This window comes from Halichoerus grypus, chromosome 5, assembly GCF_964656455.1.
Source record: "Halichoerus grypus chromosome 5, mHalGry1.hap1.1, whole genome shotgun sequence".
Taxonomy (NCBI): Eukaryota; Metazoa; Chordata; class Mammalia; order Carnivora; family Phocidae; genus Halichoerus; species Halichoerus grypus.
The window spans coordinates 127,474,622-127,494,282 of NC_135716.1; the positions used below are offsets into that span (position 1 = coordinate 127,474,622).

The 19,661-nt window shown below is 32.9% G+C and overlaps 1 protein-coding gene and 1 non-coding gene across 2 annotated transcripts in view; both read left to right on the forward strand.

Annotated features, from left to right (window-relative positions):
* The window catches only part of LRRIQ3 (leucine rich repeats and IQ motif containing 3), a 193,398-nt gene that overhangs the window by 15,106 nt on the left and 158,631 nt on the right, over positions 1-19,661 (forward strand). The window contains exons 2-3 of the mRNA XM_036084757.2: positions 9,650-9,898; positions 12,718-13,041. Of these exons, the coding sequence (XP_035940650.2) occupies positions 9,650-9,898; positions 12,718-13,041 (573 nt within the window). The remainder of the gene's footprint in view (positions 1-9,649; positions 9,899-12,717; positions 13,042-19,661) is intronic.
* LOC118530984 (U6 spliceosomal RNA) lies at positions 11,258-11,364 on the forward strand. The gene has a single exon (XR_004914921.1). It is a non-coding gene; the product is annotated as a U6 spliceosomal RNA (small nuclear RNA).

Here is a 19,661-nt window from a genome sequence, read left to right on the forward strand (position 1 = left end):
TTTTATTAAATTCTCTTTCTGATAGTTGATTATTAGTGTAGAGGAACACAATAGATTTTTGTTGGTTTTGTTTCCGGCAACTATACTGAATTCCTTTATTCAGAGAGTTTTTTTTTTGTGTGTGTGTGTGGGGTCTCTAGGGTTTTCTGTATATAATATGTTATCTGCAAATAGTGACAGGTTTACTTCTTCTTTCCAATTCACATGCTTTTTATTTCTTTTTCTTGCCTAATTGCTCTCTGGACTTCTGATACTATGTTGAGAGTGGGCATCCTTGTCTTATTCCTGATCTTAGAGGAAAAGCTTTAGCTTTTACTGTTGTGTATGATGTTATCTGTGGGTTTGTCATATGTGGCCTTTATTATGTTGTTATTTTCCGTCTGTACCCTTTGTTGAAATACTCAGTTTATCATAAATGAATGTTGAATTTTGTCAGGTGCTTTTGCTGTAGCTGTCAAGATGATCATACGATTTTTATCGTTCATTTTGTTAATGTGGTGTATTGAATTGTGGATTTTGATCTATCCTTTATTCTCAGGCATAAATCCCACTTCATTATGGTGTATGATCTTTTTAATGCATTGTTGAACTTGATTTGCTTATATCTTTAGAGGATTTTTGCATCTGTGTTCATCAGGGATACTGGTCTATGACTGTTTTTTTGTAGTGTCCTTTTTTTTTTTTTAAAGATTTTATTTATTTATTTGAGAGAGAGAGAGAGCACATGAGAGGGGGGAGGGTCAGAGGGAGAAGCAGACTCCCTGCTGAGCAGGGAGCCCGATGCGGGACTCGATCCAGGGACTCCAGGATCATGACCTGAGCGGAAGGCAGTCGCTTAACCAACTGAGCCAACCAGGCACCCTGTAGTGTCCTTTTCTAATTTTGGTATCAGGATAATGCTTACCACATAATATGAGTTTGGAAATGTTTTCTCCTCTCCTTTTTTAGAAGAATATACCAAACACAACATCCCTGTAGTATCTGAATCTGGTCTTATGCTTGCTGTATGCTGTCTTTTAGTATGCCTTGTAATTTTTTTTTATTGAAAGCCAGACATCATGTAATGGTAAAAAGAACTCCAGAAAAATAGTGTGTGGTGTGGTGGTAGGTATGGATAGGTCTCAGTTCCTGTGAGGCTGTGCTTCCTAGGCTGTGAATTTCACAAGTATTTCTTGGCCTTCCTACACCTTAGGTGGGACAAGATGGCCTGAGTGGGCTGGAATTGTGTACTTCCTTTCTCCCAAATGGAAGGCTTGATAGAGATATAGTTGGATATTTCCCTACTTCCCTGTCAGTTAGGCTCTGGTAAAACCTCAGTTGTTTATTGTGTGTTAAATATATTCTCTTGAGGGCAGGCCTTGTTAAGAAGAACAGGGTGGTCTGTTGTATTTCAGAATTATTCCTTTTCTCTCTGTCAGATGCCTGAGCAGATTTTTCTCCAGTATTCACTCTGAGGACCTGGTAGGGCTCCTGGATGTTTATCTCACAAAAGGATGAGGACTGGAGTTTCTAAATCTGAGTTGTCAATACTTACCTCTAGTTACTTGTCATAGTTTCCTACCCTGGCACTGGTTTCTGCTGGTGAGTTTCTGCTCCAGTAACTTATGGATCTTTGTATCCACCTGCTATCCCTCTGATTTTTGATTCAGTGGTTTTCCTTGTACCCTCACTTTTCTGATGAATCTAAGAAGAGTTGCTGATTTTTCATTTTGTTCATCTTTTTATTTATTAGAATGGTGTGACAACTTCTAAACTTATATGCTGGACCAGAAACCAAAAGTGCCTTAATTTATTTTTTGAAGACTACATTCTATCTTGAGTTGTTAATTGAGCTAGATTTATTTTAGTAACACTTATTTATAGTGCTTGTTATGTGCTAGACACTATTCTAAAGTCTTTATGCCAACTCATTTAGTCTTCATAGCAATTATATCTGTTTAGTACTATTGCGATCCTCATTTTATAGGTGACGGAACTGAAGCATATAAGTTGGATACATAACAACTGAGGGTATATAAGTTGCTTGAGGTCACCAAGCTCAGAACAACTTATATTTGTTTCTTTTTTTTCTAACTACCTTATAAGCTCAAAAATAAGTTCAAAAATCAAACTAACTTCCTTTAACCAGTAGAATGTGGTTGAGGTAAAGCTGTGCCAGTTGGGCTTACCCTTCAGAAGGCCTGACAGGTTCTGCTTTTATACTTTTTTGGCTCTGAGTCAACCGTGGAGAAAATCTTGCTATACTACTACGGCAACACACAAATAGACATGTGAGAGAATGACATAGTGAAGGTTGGTGTAGGTGGAGAGAACCTGGGATGGTATGGTGAGAGAGACCCATACATCCTAGCATCCCAGCTGAACCTACCATCAGTGTTCTTGCCAGTGTATCAGAAATGTAAATTAGTCATCTTGGAGGTGTCTGTTTAGATGAGCCCTACAAGACTGAATCTGGAGTTAATATCACTTGGAAAAGAACTGCCTAGTTGAATCAAGTCAACCTACAGAATCCTGAGAGAAAATAAATGGTAGTTGTTTTAAGCCAATAGATTTTGGGGTGCTTTGTTATTCAGCATAAATAAATGAAAAATATACATTCTTTTTTGTAGGAATTTGGATATTGGTGGTAGAGAATTCAAAGGGAAAGATTTCAAGGAATTAAGAATAGATCTCAATGTAAATGAGAGATACTTTGTACTTATAAGTCTTTTTTTCCAGATTTATTGAGATATAATTGACATATAACATTGTATAAGTTTAATGTGTACAGTATGATAAATTGATACACATGTATATTGCAAAATGATAATCACAGTAAGCTTAGTTAACACATCTGTCACCTCATATAATTACTATTTATTTATTTATTTATTTTGTTATGAGAATATTTAGGATGTACTACTCTCAACAGCTTTCAAGTACAAAATATACAATATAGTATTGCTAACTGTAGTTACCACGTTGTATGTTATATCTCTAGAACTTGTTCATCTTATATCTGAAAGTCCATAATCTTTAACTGATACCTCCCCATTTCCTGTACCCCATTTTGGCCACTCCTGATAACCAACAGTTTACTCTGTTTAAATGAGTTCAACTTTTTTAGATTTCACATTAAGTGAGATCATACAGTATTTGTCTTTCTCTGACTTATTTAACTTACCCTTTAAAATCCATCTATATTATAGAAAATGGCAGGATTTCCTTCTTTCTCATGGCTGAACATTATTCCATTGTGCATGTATGTATGTACTGTGTAAAATATATAAGTATTACATTTGTTACATTTTTTAACTCTTCATCTGTCAATGGTCACTTAGGTTGTTTCCATACCTTGGCTGTTGTAAATCATGCTGTAATGAACATGGGAAGTGCAGATATCTCTTCAAGATAATTATTTCATTTCCTTTGGATATAAACCCAGAAGTGGAATTGCTAGATCATATGGTAGTCCCATTTTTAATTTTTTGAGGAACCTCCATACTATTTTCCATAGGGGCTGTATCAGTTCACATCCTTACCAACAGTGTGCAAGGATTTATTCCCTCTTCTCCACATCTTCCCCAGTGCTATTTCTTGTCTTTTTGAATAAAGAAATTCTACCAGGTATGGGGTAGTATCTCATTATGGTTTTGTTTGCATTTCCCTGATGATTAGTGATGTTGATCACCTTCTTATATATATGTTGGCATTTATATATCTCTTTTGGAAAAAAAAAAAGTCTGTTCAAGTCCTCTGCCTATTTTAAAATTAGAAGATGATGATGGTAATGATGATGATTATTGCTACTGATTTGTATGAGTTCCTTTTATATTTGAATATCTACCCCTTATTAGATTAATTGCAAATATTTTCTCCCATTCCATAGTTTGCCTCTTCATTCTGTTTATTGTTTCTTTTCTGTGCAGAAGCTTCTTAGTGTGATGTAGCCCTACTTGCTGATTTTTGCTTTTGTTGCCTTTGTGTCATATCCCACAATCATTGCCAAGACCAATGTCAAGGACCTTCTTCCCTATGTTTTCTTCTAGGAGTTTTATGATTCCCAGTTTTATATTTAAGTCTTTTGATTTAATTTTTGAGTTAATTTTGAGATATTTTTATAAGTGGTGTAAGAGGTCAGATTTAATTATTTTTCCAGTGAATATCCAATTTTCTCAACACCATTTATTGAAGATATTGTCCTTTCCCCACTGCGTATTCTTTGTTCCCTTGTCAAATATTAGTTGACCGTATATGGGTAGGTTTATTTCTGGGCTCTCTATTCTTTTAAATTGGTCTGTGTGTCTGTTTTTATGCCAGTACCATACTGTTTTGATTACTGTGGATTTGTAATATGTTTTCAAGTCAGGAAGTGTGAGCCGTCCAGCTTCATTTTCTTTTTCAAGATTGTTTTGCCTAGTTGAGTTTCTTGGGTTGTTGTTGGTATTGTCCCATTGCATTTTAGGATTATTTTTCCTATTTCTTTGAAAAATGCCATTTGAATTTTAATAAGAATTGCATTGAATCTGTAGATAGCTTAGGATAGAATGGACATTTTAAGAGTATTAACTATTCCTGAACACAGGATCTTTCCATTTGTGTCTTTAATTAATGTCTTCTAGATTTCAGTATATAGATCTTTTACCTCCTTGGTTATATTTATTCCTAAGTACTTTATTCTTTTTGATGCTATTATAAGATGATTGGTTCCTTTATTTCTTTTTCAGGTACCTCATTGTTAGTATATATAAAATGAAACTGACTTTTGTATGTTTATTTTGTGCCCTCATCTTTACTGAATTTGTTCATTCTAACAATTTTCATGGAGTCTTGAGGATATTCTATATATAATACCATGTTATCTGCAAACAGAAAATTTACTTCTTCCTTTCTGATTTGGATTCCTTTTGTTTCTTTTTCTTAGCTGATCACTCTAGCTAGGATTTCTAGTCTTATGTTGAATAGGAATGGTTGAGAGTGGGTACCTTTGCTTTTTTCCTGATCCTAGAGGAAAAGCTTTCAACCTTTCACCTTTGAATATAATGTTAGCTGTTGACTTACCATATATGGCCTTTGTTATGTTGAATTGTAATCCTTTTATACCCTCTTTGTTTAGAGTTTTCATCATGTAAGGATTTGATTTATCAAATGCTTTTTCTGCATCTATTGAGATGATCCTATGATTTTTGTCTTTTGTACCATTAATAAGATATATTGCACGATTGATTTGTGTTGTTGAACCATTCTTGCATCCCAGGGATAAATCCCACTTGATCATGGTATATGATTTTTTTTAAATGGGGTTGAATTTGATTTGCTAGATTTTGTTCAGAATTTTTGCATGTATATTCATTAGGGATATTGGCTTGTATTTTTCTTTTCTTTAGTATCCTTATCTGGCTTTGCTATCAGGGTAATGATGGCCTTGTAAAATAATATGGAAGTGTTTTCTCCTGTTCAACTTTTTGGAAGAGTTTGAGAAGGACTGGCATTCATTCTTCTTTAAATGTTTGATAGAATTGCCAATTAAGCTCTCTGTGGCTGACCTGTTCTTTGTTGGGAGGTTTTTAATTATTGATTCAATCTCCTTACTAGTAATTCATCTGTTCAGATGTTCTTTTTCTTCATGAATAAGTCTTAGTAGACTGTATGTTTCTAGGAATTTATCCGTTTCTCCTAGGTTGTTCAATTTGTTGGTGTATCATTTTTCATAGTATTCTCATGATTCTTTGTATTTATTTGATATCAGTTACAATGTCTTCTCTTTTATTTCTAACTTTATTTGGGTCCTCTGAAGTTTTTTTTGGTGGTGGTTGTTGTTAAATCTAGCTAAAGGTGGCCAATTTGTTTATTCTTTCAAAACCCAACCCTTAGTTTTGTTGATCTTTTCTTGTTTTCTTTTATTTCATTAATTTTTGCTCTGATCTTTTTTATTTCTTTCCTTCTGCTAACTTGGGTATAGTTTGTTGTTTTTTCTCTAGTTCCTAGAGGTAAGAAGTTAGCTTTCTTGAGATTTTTTTTAAATGGATGCATTGATCACCATAAAATTTCTGGTTATAATTGCTTTTGCTGCATTCTATAAGTGTTGGTTTGTTGTGTTTCTATTTTCAATTGTTTCCAGTTTTTTTTTTTTTAATTTCACTTTGATTTCTTCTTTGACCCGTTGATTATTCAGGAATAGAAATCTTAATTTTTTTATTCCTCTAAATTTACTGTTTCTCTGAGGAAAGTAAAAAGTAGCCATATTTATTGAAACATGATTCAGTTCTAGGTCTCATGCTAAATTATGAAAACTACAGAACAAGTGCCCTGACCTCAGGGTGTATGTAATTTAATTGGAAAGACAACAATTAAATTATATAACATATAAACATATAATTTCTAAATTGGCCATGTAGACATGGTACAGGAATGTAAATGACTAAGAGTTAATTAGACAATGATTTGCTGAAGAGGGTTACACCAAGAGAGAAATAAATATAACATCCTTAATAGCAGAGTTCAGCATAGCAAAGTTCAGAATATTTCATTAACTAAGAATCCATTATTGTTAACTGTTTAGAATTCTAATTATTGAATTAAAAAGTTAATATTTCAACAATTATATTTTACTTCATCACATAGTTAATTTTATTGTTTTCATGGAGTTCACATTTAAACATAAAATAATTAGGCAACCTAGATATTTTTAAAATTCTGAAGCCATGAAATTTTAGTTCCCTAATCATTTTGGTATTTAATATTGCAGATTTTTTATATGTCTGTAATTGGCATCTTTTTAAATAAAACTAGGAAGTAGTTGTCCAAAATGAATAAAAAGATACTCACTTAAGTACTATCATGAAGATTATCTCCAATTTGGATTTGTGTGACATAATAATTCTCTTCTTCCTCAGACTATAAGTCTTATCTGCAAGAAAAAGTTTTCAAGTGAGGCAGTGATACTAATCACACTAACTCACTCACTAGGTATTATTAAAAAATTATTTGGAACATATTTAAGCATTTTGAGGAAGGGGGCAATGTTATCTTATGTATCAGTATCAGTTAACTTCACAAAACAGTCTGTGAACTTCACAGAGTAACAAGATTGATTAATTAATAGCTAAAGTTAGAATGCTTAAATAATTGCAGAACCTTTCATTATAATCAGATTATCTATTATGTCCGAGATCAATGAAGGAAATAGAAAAAAATTCCACTTTTGAATAATACCAGTGGTAGATTATTGACATCATGTTCAAGTGACATATGAATCATATTAATACAAAAGAGTTTAAAATAAAAATCTTTCATTGCTTGTGATAAGTTTATAGACAGTAATTATAGTTAGTAACACTATTTAGAATCCGTGAAAATAAATGCTAGGAAGATTATATCTTCTACAAAGAAATAAAGAAATACCAAAATAAACTATTAGAGATGGAATAATCTGTGTGAACAATGAATGCTTGAAAGAATAGTTTATCTATCTGTATGTCACTGTCTATACACACACACACACACACACGTACCAGTGCTTTGACAGAAGATGTAAAGTTAGCTTCAGCTTTATGTGAGGAAATGGGATCTCTCCGCTGTTCCATGTTGATGTGTTTTGTTTGTCTAGAGATTTTGCTATGAGCTATGACCTAAAACACTTAAACTTTAGTTAGTAATAATGTATTAGTTGATAATAATTAGTTAATAATAATGTATTAAGATTGGATCATTAATTAAACAAATATACAACACTAATGCAAGATTTTAATAGGGGGAACTGACAGTGTGGATGTATATGGGATCTCTGTGTACTTTCAGTTTTTCATTTCTTTATTCATTCCTCCATCAGTAGACACTTAGGCTGCTTACATGTCTTGGCTATTGTAAATATTGATCTAAATAGCTCTAAAAAATAAAGTCTAGGGGCACCTGGGTGGGTCATTCATTAAGCGTCTTGAAACATCCTGATTTATGCCTGAGATATGGGCTTTCATAAACCCCTGTTATAAACCAGAGTGTGCCTGTATTAGGCCAAAATGGAAAAAATAGGTTTCTCAAAGGAGAGCCTGAGGAAAGACTTAAGTCTTTTCTAAATAGGAAGTCCAAATGATGGGATACATTTTATACATTGCTTTTCATTTCAGGACCTATAGAGCTTGGTAAGTTTGTAAAGATTCATTCACATCTGTTTATTTCATATGAGGGTCTTTATATTTGGAAGACTGTTTTACTTATAGTTTAGACTAGTTTTTCTCAAGATGTCCATGACTTACCCAGGTGCATGCTCAATTACATATTCCTTGGCCCTCAGCCCAGAGACTCTGATAATGTAGATATGATATGGGACCTAGGAATCTGCTTTCTGTTTAATTCCTTAGATGGTACTTAAGAGTTTGAGGATTACAGTTCTAGGCCTTGGGTAGGATATAAAAAGTAGCTAATCTCTTGAAAGAGTGTAAGGGTTTATCTGGATTTCCACATTTATTTTTACTTGGATTATGCTGACCTAGTTTACTTCCACATGGGAGAGATTCTTCCAATAGGGAAGATAGTTAATCTTACTAAATGCTTTCAGATAGGCCACTTGAGTTCAGATATTCTCTTCTAAACTATCACTGGGTGACTGTTTTGTGAAAGCTAAAAGTACCTACAGTAAGGGAGATTTCAAATATATGAGAAATACTATGTAAAATTATATTAAAGAGCTTGATCCAGAAATTTTACATAAAATTAATCAAATTTTAAAACTGTTAGAATTCCAGATCTTAATTACCTAGTTGAATTGAACATAGAAATAAATAATGTGATTGCAAATTGTCTTTTTAAGAAATTTGTAACAGTTGAAATCCTGTATTGTGCCTTAATTTCATTTAGCTACATTTTTCAGCCTCTTACACAAATGTTAGCACTCTCCTGACTTGGAAGTTTATCATTCAGTGCATTTCTTTATTTAGCAGAATGTTTTAACCAGAATTATTATACAAGGTGTAAAAAGTGTAATTTTCTTTGTTTTAGTTTTCTTGCCTAGGTGTTTTTCTCTTAACTGTTTCACCAAATTCCATGTTCTCTAAGTACTCTAGGAAAAAGGAAATTTTTTTTTTCCTTTTACTGATTAGTTGATTGGCAAAGGCAATGATAACATTTTTGATTTGTAGTTATATAAATTTCATACTTTCAAAATGCTTTGAATTAGAAGGTTTTATGGGAATTAATTTTTTTGAAATTTTTTTATTTGAGTATAGTTGATACATGATGTTACATTAGTTTCAGGTATACAACTTAGTGATTTAACAGTTTTATACATTATGCTATGTTCACCACATATGTAGCTACTCTGTACCATTACATCACTATTACAATATCATTGGCTGTATTCCTTATGCTGTGTCTTTTATTCCTGTGACTTACTCATTCCATAACTGGAGGCCTGTATTTCCTTCTCCCCTTCACCCACTTTGCCCAACCCCCTATTGTCTGGCAACTATCAGTTTATTCTCTGATTTATAGGTCTTAATTCTGCTTTTTTTTGTTTCTTTATTCTTTTTTAGATTTCACTTACAAATTAGATCTTTTTTTAACTTTCTTACCCATTGTATTCTCACTGGCTATAGCAGATTTTTTGTTTGTTTTCAGATTTATTTTTGGAAGTTGAAAAAACCTTTTCTAATCTATTTCCCATTTTTTCTAGATGTTTCATGGAACAATAACAGAAGAGCTTACCAGTCATGAAGAATGGAGTCACTATAATGAAAACATGATAGAAGATCAAAAAGATTTTGTTTTTGTGAAGTTCAGTGGCCTTCATTTAAAATCTATGGAAAATTTGCAATCCTGTATCTCTCTTAGAGTATGCATCTTCTCAAACAATTTTATTACAGATATTCGTCCACTTCAGAGTTGTATAAAATTAGTCAAACTTGATCTCCATGGAAATCAGGTAAGCAATAGACATTTTAGATATTTGCATATAAATGAAATTAATATTTAAAAACACTTATGCTATGTATCCCAATATACCTCCCAATTTTTATATAAAATATAAACAAAAATTTAAAAATAAATAGAATATATATAAATACAAAATTTAAAATTTAAGGGGTGCCTGGCTGGGTCAGTTGGTGGAGCAAGTGATTCTTGATCTTTGGATCATGAGTTTGATCCCAACATTGGATGTGAAGATTACTTTAAAAATTTTTAAATTTAAACAAAATTTTGAGTTAGAAATATGTAAAAACTGTGTGATTTGGTATATTTTACTTCTTAAATTAATGGTCTGGATTAAAAACGCTCTGGACTTTTAAATTTTTTTAATGACGTAATTGACATACAACATATTAAATTCATCTGTACAACATGATGATTGTGTATATACATATATATATATATATAGCATATTTTCTTTATTCATTCCTCCATCGGTAGACACTTAGGCTGCTTACATGTCTTAGCTATTGTAAATGATGCTAGAATGAATATGAGGGGTACATATATCTTTTTGAGTCAGTGTTTTCCTTGTCTTCAGATAAATACTGAGAAGTAGAATTGTTGGATCATATGGTAGTTTTATTTTTATTTTTCTGAGGAACCTCCATACTGTTTTCCACAGTGATTGTACCAATTTACATTCCCATTAACAGTGCATAAGGGTTCCCTTTCCTCCACATCCTTGCAAACACTTGTTATTTCCTGTCCTTTGGACAGTGGCCATTCTAGCAGGTGTGACGTGATATCTCATTGTGGTTTTGGTTTGTATTTCCCTGTTTGTTTTGATTATTGATAGTGAGCATCTCTTCATGTACCATGTTGGCCATCTGGATGTTTTCTTTAGGAAATGTCTATTCAGATTCACTGCCCATTTTTAATTGGATTTTATTTTGGTATTGGGTTGTATGAGTTCTTTATATATTTTGGATATTATCCCCTTATTACATATATGATTTGCAAATATTTTCTTTCATTCAGTAGCTTGCCTTTTCATTTTTTTTTTTTTTTTTGATGATTTCCTTTGCTGTGCAGAAGCTTCTTAGTTTGATGTATTTTTACCTGATGTATTTTTGCTTTTGTGTCCTTTGCTTTCTGTGTCAAAACCAAAAATCACCACGGCTATTGTGAAGGAGTATATTGCCTATGTTTTCTTTTAGGAGTTTTATAGTTTCAGGTCTTAGGTTTTAGACTTTAATCCATTTTGAGCTAATTTTTGTGTATGGTTAAGATAGAGGTCCAGTTTTACGACTTTTTTTTTTTTACATGTTGCTGTCCAGTTTTCCCAACACCATTTATTGAAGAGACTGCCCTTGTGCTTGCTTTGGCAGCATATATACTAAAAATGGAATGATACGGAGAAGATTAGCATGGTTCCTGTGCAAGGATGATATGCAAATTTGTGAAGACACTGCCTTTTCCCCATTGTATATTCTTTCTTTTTCCCCCATTGTATATTCTTGACGCCATCATAAATCAACTGACCATCTATACATGGGTTTATTTCCGGTCTCTGAGTTCTGTTACATTGATCTTTGTGTCTGTTTTTATGCCAATACCATACTGTTTTGATTACTATAGGTTTGTAATATAGTTTAAAAATCAGGGTGCATGATGCCTCCAGCTTTATTCTCTTTCAGGATTGCTTTGGCTATTTGGGATCTTCTGTGTTTCCATATACATTTTGGGATTCTTTTTTCTATTTCTGTGAAAAATGCCTTTGGAATTTAGAAGGGATTACACTGAATATGTAGATTGTTTTGGGTAATATCATTTTAACATTTATTCTCTCAATCCAGAGCATGGAATATCTTTCCATTTATTTGTCTGTTCCTCTTTCTTTTATCCATGTCTCATAGTTTTCAGTGTGCAGATCTTTCACCTCCTTGGTTAAATTCATTCTAGGTATTTTCTCTTTTTGCTGCAATTTTAAATGGGATTGTGTTCTTAATTTCTCTTATAGCTTATTATTAGTGTATAGAAATGCAGCATATATTTGTATATTGATTTTGTATCCTGCAACTTTACTAATTGATTTATTAGTTGTAACAATTTTTTGGTGAAGTCTTTAGGATTTTCTGTATATAATATGTCATCTGCAAACGCTGACAGTTTTGTTACTTCCTTTCTGATTTGCATTCCTTTTGTTTCTTTTCCTTGATTAATTACTCTGGCTGGAACTTTTAATATTGTGTTGAATAAAAGTGGAAAGAGTGGACATCTTTGCCTTGTTCCTGATCTTAGAGGAAAAGCTTTCAATTTTCACCATTGAATATGATGTTAGCTGTGGGCTTGTCATATATGGCCTTTATTATGTTGAGGTACATTCCTTCTGTACCTACTTGTTGAGAGTTTTTATCATGAGTAAATGTTGAATTTTGTCAAATTCCTTTTCTCTGTCTATTGAGATGATCATATGACTTTTATCCTTCATTTTTGTTAATGTGGTGTATCACATTGATTGATATGGCTCCTTAATTCTTTATGTTTAGAAAATTTTAGAATTGGCCTACTACAGAGGAATTTTTATTGAACAAAGTATATATGTCTATTCATTTAATTATACTAACAATGATAACATAATCTAGATGAACAGTGTATTATGTTTTTACTCCAGTCACTATTGGATAATTAGATTCTTTTTTGGCTTATTAATGAGAAATTTGCCATTTTGGAAAATACTGAATTTTCGAAGATGTTGAATGTTTTTCCATTTTCCATGTAACTTATAGAAAATTAATATTTGTATTTAAGATGTTATTAATAATATTTCAGATAAAGAGTCTACCAGATACCAAATTTTGGAGTGGATTGAAGAAACTAAAACTCCTCTATCTTCATGACAATGGGTTTGCAAAGTTAAAGAATATATGTATGTTATCTGCCTGTCCAAGTCTCATTGCCCTCACTATGTTCGATTGTCCAGTGAGCCTTAAAAAAGGATATAGACATGTTCTCGTCAACAGTATATGGTCTCTCAAAGCACTGGATCATCATGTGATTTCTGATGAAGAAATAATTCAGAACTGGCATCTTCCTGAAAGATTCAAAGCATATAGCCACCGACTTTTCTTTAATTTCTGCCCTGCTCTGAAAAAGGTAATTGGATTCATTAGAGTTTCATTTCAGATAAACCTAAGTTATATGAACTAATATATACTGTATCATTTATCTAAAATTTCATAAACTAGTGAACACATTAGTAATATCTTATATCTGAGAATTTATAGAAGCTTGTATGCCTACTGCATAAAAAATGCTAAGCATAAAAATATCAAATTGTAGAGAAACAAATATATTTTTTGATTTCTATGATGTCTTAATAGCTTTGAGGATGTATAGCTTATATACTGTAAAATTCATTCATTTTATATATGTGATTTAATGATTTTAGTAAATTAATGGTGCTGTATAACCATCTCCACATTCCAGTGTTAGAAATTTCCACCATTCCAAAAGTTTCCCTCTTTCCCATTTGTAGTTAATCTTGACTCCCAACCTCAGTCTTAGGTACCATTGGTCTGGTTTCCGTTTCTGTACATTTGCTTTTCTAAACATTTTATATGAATCAAGTCATACAATACACAGTCTTATGCAGCTGCCTTCATTCACTTAGTGTGATGTGTTTGAGGCTCATTTATGTTGTAGCATGTATCAGTAGTTAGTTATTTTGATTGCTGAGTAATTTTCCATTATATGAATATACTACATTTTTTTTATTCATTCACTTATTATCAGTTTTTGCTATTATGAATAATGCTGTTATGAACAACTACTTCTTACATGTTTTTGTGTAGACATGTTTTCATTTTTCTTGGGTAGATTCTTAGGAGTGCAATTGCGGGTATGTATGGTAAGTTTATGCTTAATTTTGTAAAAAACTAAATTGCTTTCTAAACAGTAGAAACCAAAAATGCATGAGGGTTTTAGTTTCTGTATGTCCTTTCAAACAATTAGTATTTTTTTGTATTTTACACTATAGACATTCTAGTAGGTATAAAGTGGTATTTTATTTTGGTTTTAATTTTTATTTCCCTATTGAGTAATGGTGATAAGCATTTTTCATCTGCTTATCAATTATACATATATATTTGTCAAATGTCTGTACAAATTTTTTGCTCATTTTGAAAGTGGGTTGTTTGTCTTATTATTGTGTTGTAAGAGTAGCTATATGGATATAAATCCTTTATCAGATATATGTATTGCAGATATTTTTTTCTCAGCCTCTAGCTCATCTTTTCATTTTCTTGATGTTCTCTTTTAGAGCAGAAAAATTTTGAGTTTTAAGACATCCAGGTTATGAATTTTTTCTTTTATGGATCATGCTTTTGGTGTTGTATCTAAGAAATCTGCCTAATGTCACAAAATTTTTTCTATGTTTTTTCCTAGAAGTTTCATAATTTTGCTGAAATTTAGACTGTGTTTCATTTTGAATGAATTTTTATGTGTGGTGTGAAGTAAGGGTCTAATTTCATTTTTTTTTGCATGTAGATATTCAATTACACCAGCCCCATTTGTTGAAAAGATTATTCTTTCCCAGGTGAATTGTCTAGATATCTTTGTCAGAAACCAATTGGCCATAAAATGTAAGGTTAATTTCTGGATTCTCAGTTATATTCCAATGGTCTATATATTTTATCCTTATGCCAGTAGCACCCAGTCTGATTATTGTAGGTGCTTTGTAGTTAAGTTTTGAAATAGGGAAGTGTGAGTCCTCCAGCTTTGCTCTTTTTTTTCAATATTGCTTTGGCTATTCAGGGTCCCTTGCATTTACAAATGAATTTTAGGATCAGCTTGTCAATTTCTGCAATGATTCTTGCTGGGTTAGTGATAAAGATTCCATTGAATTTATAAATCAATTTGTGGAGATTGCCGTCTTTACAATAGTGAGTATTCTCAATCTTGAATGTGAACTGTCTCTCAATTTATTTAGATATTCTTTAATTCTTTCAACATTGTTTTATAGTTTTCATTGTGCAAGTTTTGCAGTTATTTTGTTAAAATTTAATGCCATCCAGATCAAAATTCCAATGACATTTTTCAAAGTGCTGGAACAAACAATCCTAAAATTTGTATGGAATCAGAAGAGACCCTGGATTGCCAAGGAAATGTTGAAAAAGAAAAACAAAGCTGGGGGCATCACGTTGCCTGATTTCAAGTTTTTTACAAAGTAGTGATCACCAAGACAGCATGGTACTGGCACAAAAACAGACATATAGACCAGTGGAACAGAATAGAGAGCCCAGATATGGACCCTCAACTCTATGGTCAAATAATCATCGACAACACAGGAAAAAATATGCAATGGAAAAAAAAAACAGTCTCTTCAATAAATTATGCTGGGAAAATTGGACAGCTATATGCAGAAGAATGAAACTCGACCATTCTCTAACACCATACACAAAGATAAACTCAAAATGGATGAAAGACCTCAATGTGAGACAGGAATCCATCAAAATCCTAGAGGAGAACATAGGCAGTAACCTCTTTGACATCGGCCACAGCAACTTCTTTCAAGATTCATCTCCAAAGGCTAGTGAAACAAAAGCAAAAATGAACTTTTAGGACTTCATCAAGATAAAAAGCTTCTGCACAGCAAAGGAAACAGTCAACAAAACAAAGAGGCAACCCACAAAATGGGGGAAGATTTTTGCAAATGACACTACAAAGGGCTGCTATCCAAGATCTATAAAGAACTTCTCAAACTCAGCACCCAAAAAAAAAATAATCAAGTCAAAAAATGGACAGAAGACATGAACAGACACTTTTCCAAAGAAGACATACAAATAGCTAACAGACACATGAAAAACTGTTCATCATCATTAGCCATCAGGGAAATTCAAATCAAAACCACATTGAGATACCACCTTACACCAGTTATAATGGCAAAAATTGACAGGGCAAGACACAACAAATGTTGGAGAGGTTGTGGAGAAAGGGGAACCCTCTTACACTGTTGGTGGGAATGCAAGTTGGTACAGCCACTTTGGAAAACAGTGTGGAGGTGCCTCAAAAAATTAAAAATAGAGCTACTCTATGACCCAGCAATTGCACTCCTGGGTATTTACCGCAAAGACACAGATGTAGCAAAAAGAAGGGCCATATACACCCCAATGTTCATAGCAGCAATGTCCGCAATAGCCAAACTGTGGAAAGGGCCGAGATGCCCTTCAACAGATGAATGGATAAAGAAGATGTGGTCCGTATATACAATGGAATATTACTCAGCCATCAGAAAGGATGAATACCCAACTTTCACATCAACATGGATTGGACTGGAGGAGATTATGCTAAGTGAAAGAAGTCAAGCAGAGAAAGTCAATTATCATATGGTTTCACTTATTTGTGGAACATAAGGAATAGCATGGAGGACATTAGGAGAAGGAAGGGAAAAATGAAGGGGGGGAAATTGGAGGGAGAGATGAACCATGAGAGACTATGGACTCTGAGAAACAAACTGAGGGTTTTAGAGGGGAGGGGGGTGGGAGTATGGGTTAGCCTGGTGATGGGTATTAAGGAGGGCATGTACTGCATGGAGCACTGGGTGTTATACGAAAACAATGAATCGTGGATCACTATCGAAAACTAATGATGTGGGTGCCTGGGTGGCTCAGATGGTTAAACGTCTGCCTTCAGCTCAGGTCATGATCCCAGTGTCCTGGGATCGAGTCCCACATTGGGCTCCCTGCTCAGCGGGAAGCCTGCTTCTCCCTCCCCCTGCTTGTGCTCTCTCTCTCTGTCTGTCAAATAAATAAATAAAATCTTAAAAAAAAAACTAACTAATGATGTATGGTGACTAACATAACATAATAAAATAAAATAAATTTATTTCTATGTATTTTATTCGCTTTGATATTGTGAATGGAATTATTTTCTTAAATTCATTTTTGGATTGTTTGTTACTAATATATAGAAATACAATTGATATTTTAATTTAATCTTATATTCTTTCACCTTGCTATTTTCATTTTTTAGTTCTTGAAGATTTTGTTGATTAAAAATACTTGTTTTTTTAATAGATCGTGGATCTCTAATTTTTTTCAGGTTTTCCATATTTGAGTTAGTCCATTGGGAAGTAGTTTTTTTTTTTTTTTTCAATGCCTTAAAGGACAATTTGGAATATTAGTGGAAGTGGATAAAACTATTAAATTCTTAATTTGGTGACATGGCATGTTGAAATCATCATTATATCCTGATTTTTTTAACATGCTGAAAGAAGTGATTGAGAAACGATATCTAGTTGTAGGTTACAAAATACTTAAATGGATAGATAAAATTTTTTAAAAAATGCTTCATGACATGAGTATTAGGGCAGATAATTATGTAAAATTTAAAAGAGATGAGCTCTGCAGGTGTTAGAAAAGTACAAGTACATAGGAAATAAAAAAGTATGTTGCAGAACATATGTTCTAAGTATATCTAAATGTATCTATCTATCTATGCATTGACAATTGATGAAGAATGGAAAATCAGTTGAACAGTGATTACATTTGAAAGTATATATAAACAATGAACAGTGATTATGCATGGAGATTAGAAAGTTAGAAAACTTTGTAACTGCATACATTATTTATAAAAAGTGAGTATATTAATGATTTTGAAATAATACTTAAAAATTCTAGAGAAGTAGAAAATGAGGCAGTATTTAATTCTGGGTATCTTAACCTGGGCCCTAAAAGAAGAATTTCATTTATGTATTCTAGTTGGGTATTATGGTATAATCAAAGGTGGGGACATACTTCACTTTATTTTTTTTTATTTTTTTTTTTTTTTTTAAAGATTTTATTTATTTATTTGAGAGAGAGAGAATGAGAGAGAGAGCACATGAGAGGGGGGAGGGTCAGAGGGAGGAGCAGACTCCCCGCAGAGCAGGGAGCCCGATGCGGGACTCGATCCCGGGACTCCAGGATCATGACCTGAGCCGAAGGCAGTCGCTTAACCAACTGAGCCACCCAGGCGCCCACTTCACTTTATTTTTTTAACATGACTTTTTTTAAGGGCAATCAAAATGACTGATGTTCATTTAAGCAATGAATAGGAAGTTAGCGGGGCTATGAAAAGAACCTTGGAGTTTAGACATCTTAATGAATGCAATGAAGATCTATTGTAGTTATTTGAGGAGGAAAATGGAGTGGTTCTACCATAGTTGGTGCTCTATGAAAAAAATTGACAAAGTTTTTTAAAGGAAATTAATCCAGTGTTTTGCTAGCAGATTAATGGGGGTTAGGAGACAGATGAGAGCAGAGAGATCAATTACTGTAGGGCAGAAATGGTGTGATTAGAGTTGATACAGGCAGAGAATAGTGGCAAAGAAGAAAGAAGACAGAGTTTAGAGGACAGACACTCAGTAAAAGTCATTGTGATAGGCATTTTATATATTTTATTCATTCCTTTACCAAATATGTATTGATCACCTAATACGTGAACGAGATTATTCTGGCCTCAGTGGTAAATAATACCAACAAAGGTTCTGCTCTCATAAAGTTCAGTGGGAAGGCACAGGAAATAAACATGTAAGCAGAAAAAACAAAACAACAAAACCAGCATAGAATGTCAGATCGTGTTAATTTCTAAAGAAAAGAAAGTAGTAACATGGGACAAAAGGGATGAAGGCTTGGGCTAGATAGGGAAGGACTTTCTGAAGAATATTTATTCTTCATCATATTCTTTGGTGTGGAAAGATATTATTTCACAGAAAAAAATGAAATATAGTAAAGTTTAAGATTTTACCCAGTATCAGACATATAGTCAGTCATGAAGCTGGGATTTCAAGTCTGTCTTGGTTTCACAGCCCTACAATCAACATTGTATATCAAAGGACAGACAGTGTAACGATTTGACAGGATTTTTTTTTAACTGATGAAATATGAATAATATGAATATGAAAAAAGAATAAGTGAGAAAATGTTCTTTTGGTATTTTGAACTTCGGTAACTGGGACAAAAAGTAACTTAGTTTACAAAAATGGCATCATTTGAAGAGTTGTGGTAGAATGTTAAGTTTGGTCATGTTTATTTGAGGTAGTATATTGATATATAGATATCAACCAGGCATTGGAAATGAAGAACTAAAATTCAGAAATAATGTTCTAGGTCTAAGATGTAAATTCAGTAGTGAGTGGTTTGAGGGTATGGTTAAAGCCAAACTCACAAGAAAATATAGGGATCAGTATGAGAGCTAAGAACAAAGCCTTCGGGCAGTTTCATTTTATGGATACAAAGCAGTGGGACCAGTGAAGATAACAGAGAATTAATTCCAGGAGGTAGGAGGAAAAACAGAGAGATGGCTTATTATCACTTAGTTTAAGAGAAAAGAATGATTAAAAAAATGAAGGATGTTTTTAAAGGTCAAGAAAAATTATCATGGAAACAAAACTATTTTGAAAACTTCTGTTGAAGAGATGTTGCATCTTTGGGATTTTAGTAACTTTCAGGAATGGATACAGAATTGCAATGGGTTAATATATAATTACCAAGTATAGAAACTTTTCTGAGAAAATTTTGGACAGAGGAAAGATAATGCCTTAGCTGCCAGAAATAGGATTAATGGGAGATTTTTTTAAAAAGTGAGATGGTACTAACTTCAGTATATTTTTAAGCTGAGGGAAATTAATTTAAAAGAAAAATTAAAAATGTCAGAAATAGAATGATTGAAGAAAAAAACCATTGTGTAAAAAACATGAATGCATCACAAATGGAGTATGCTTTAAAGAGCTATAG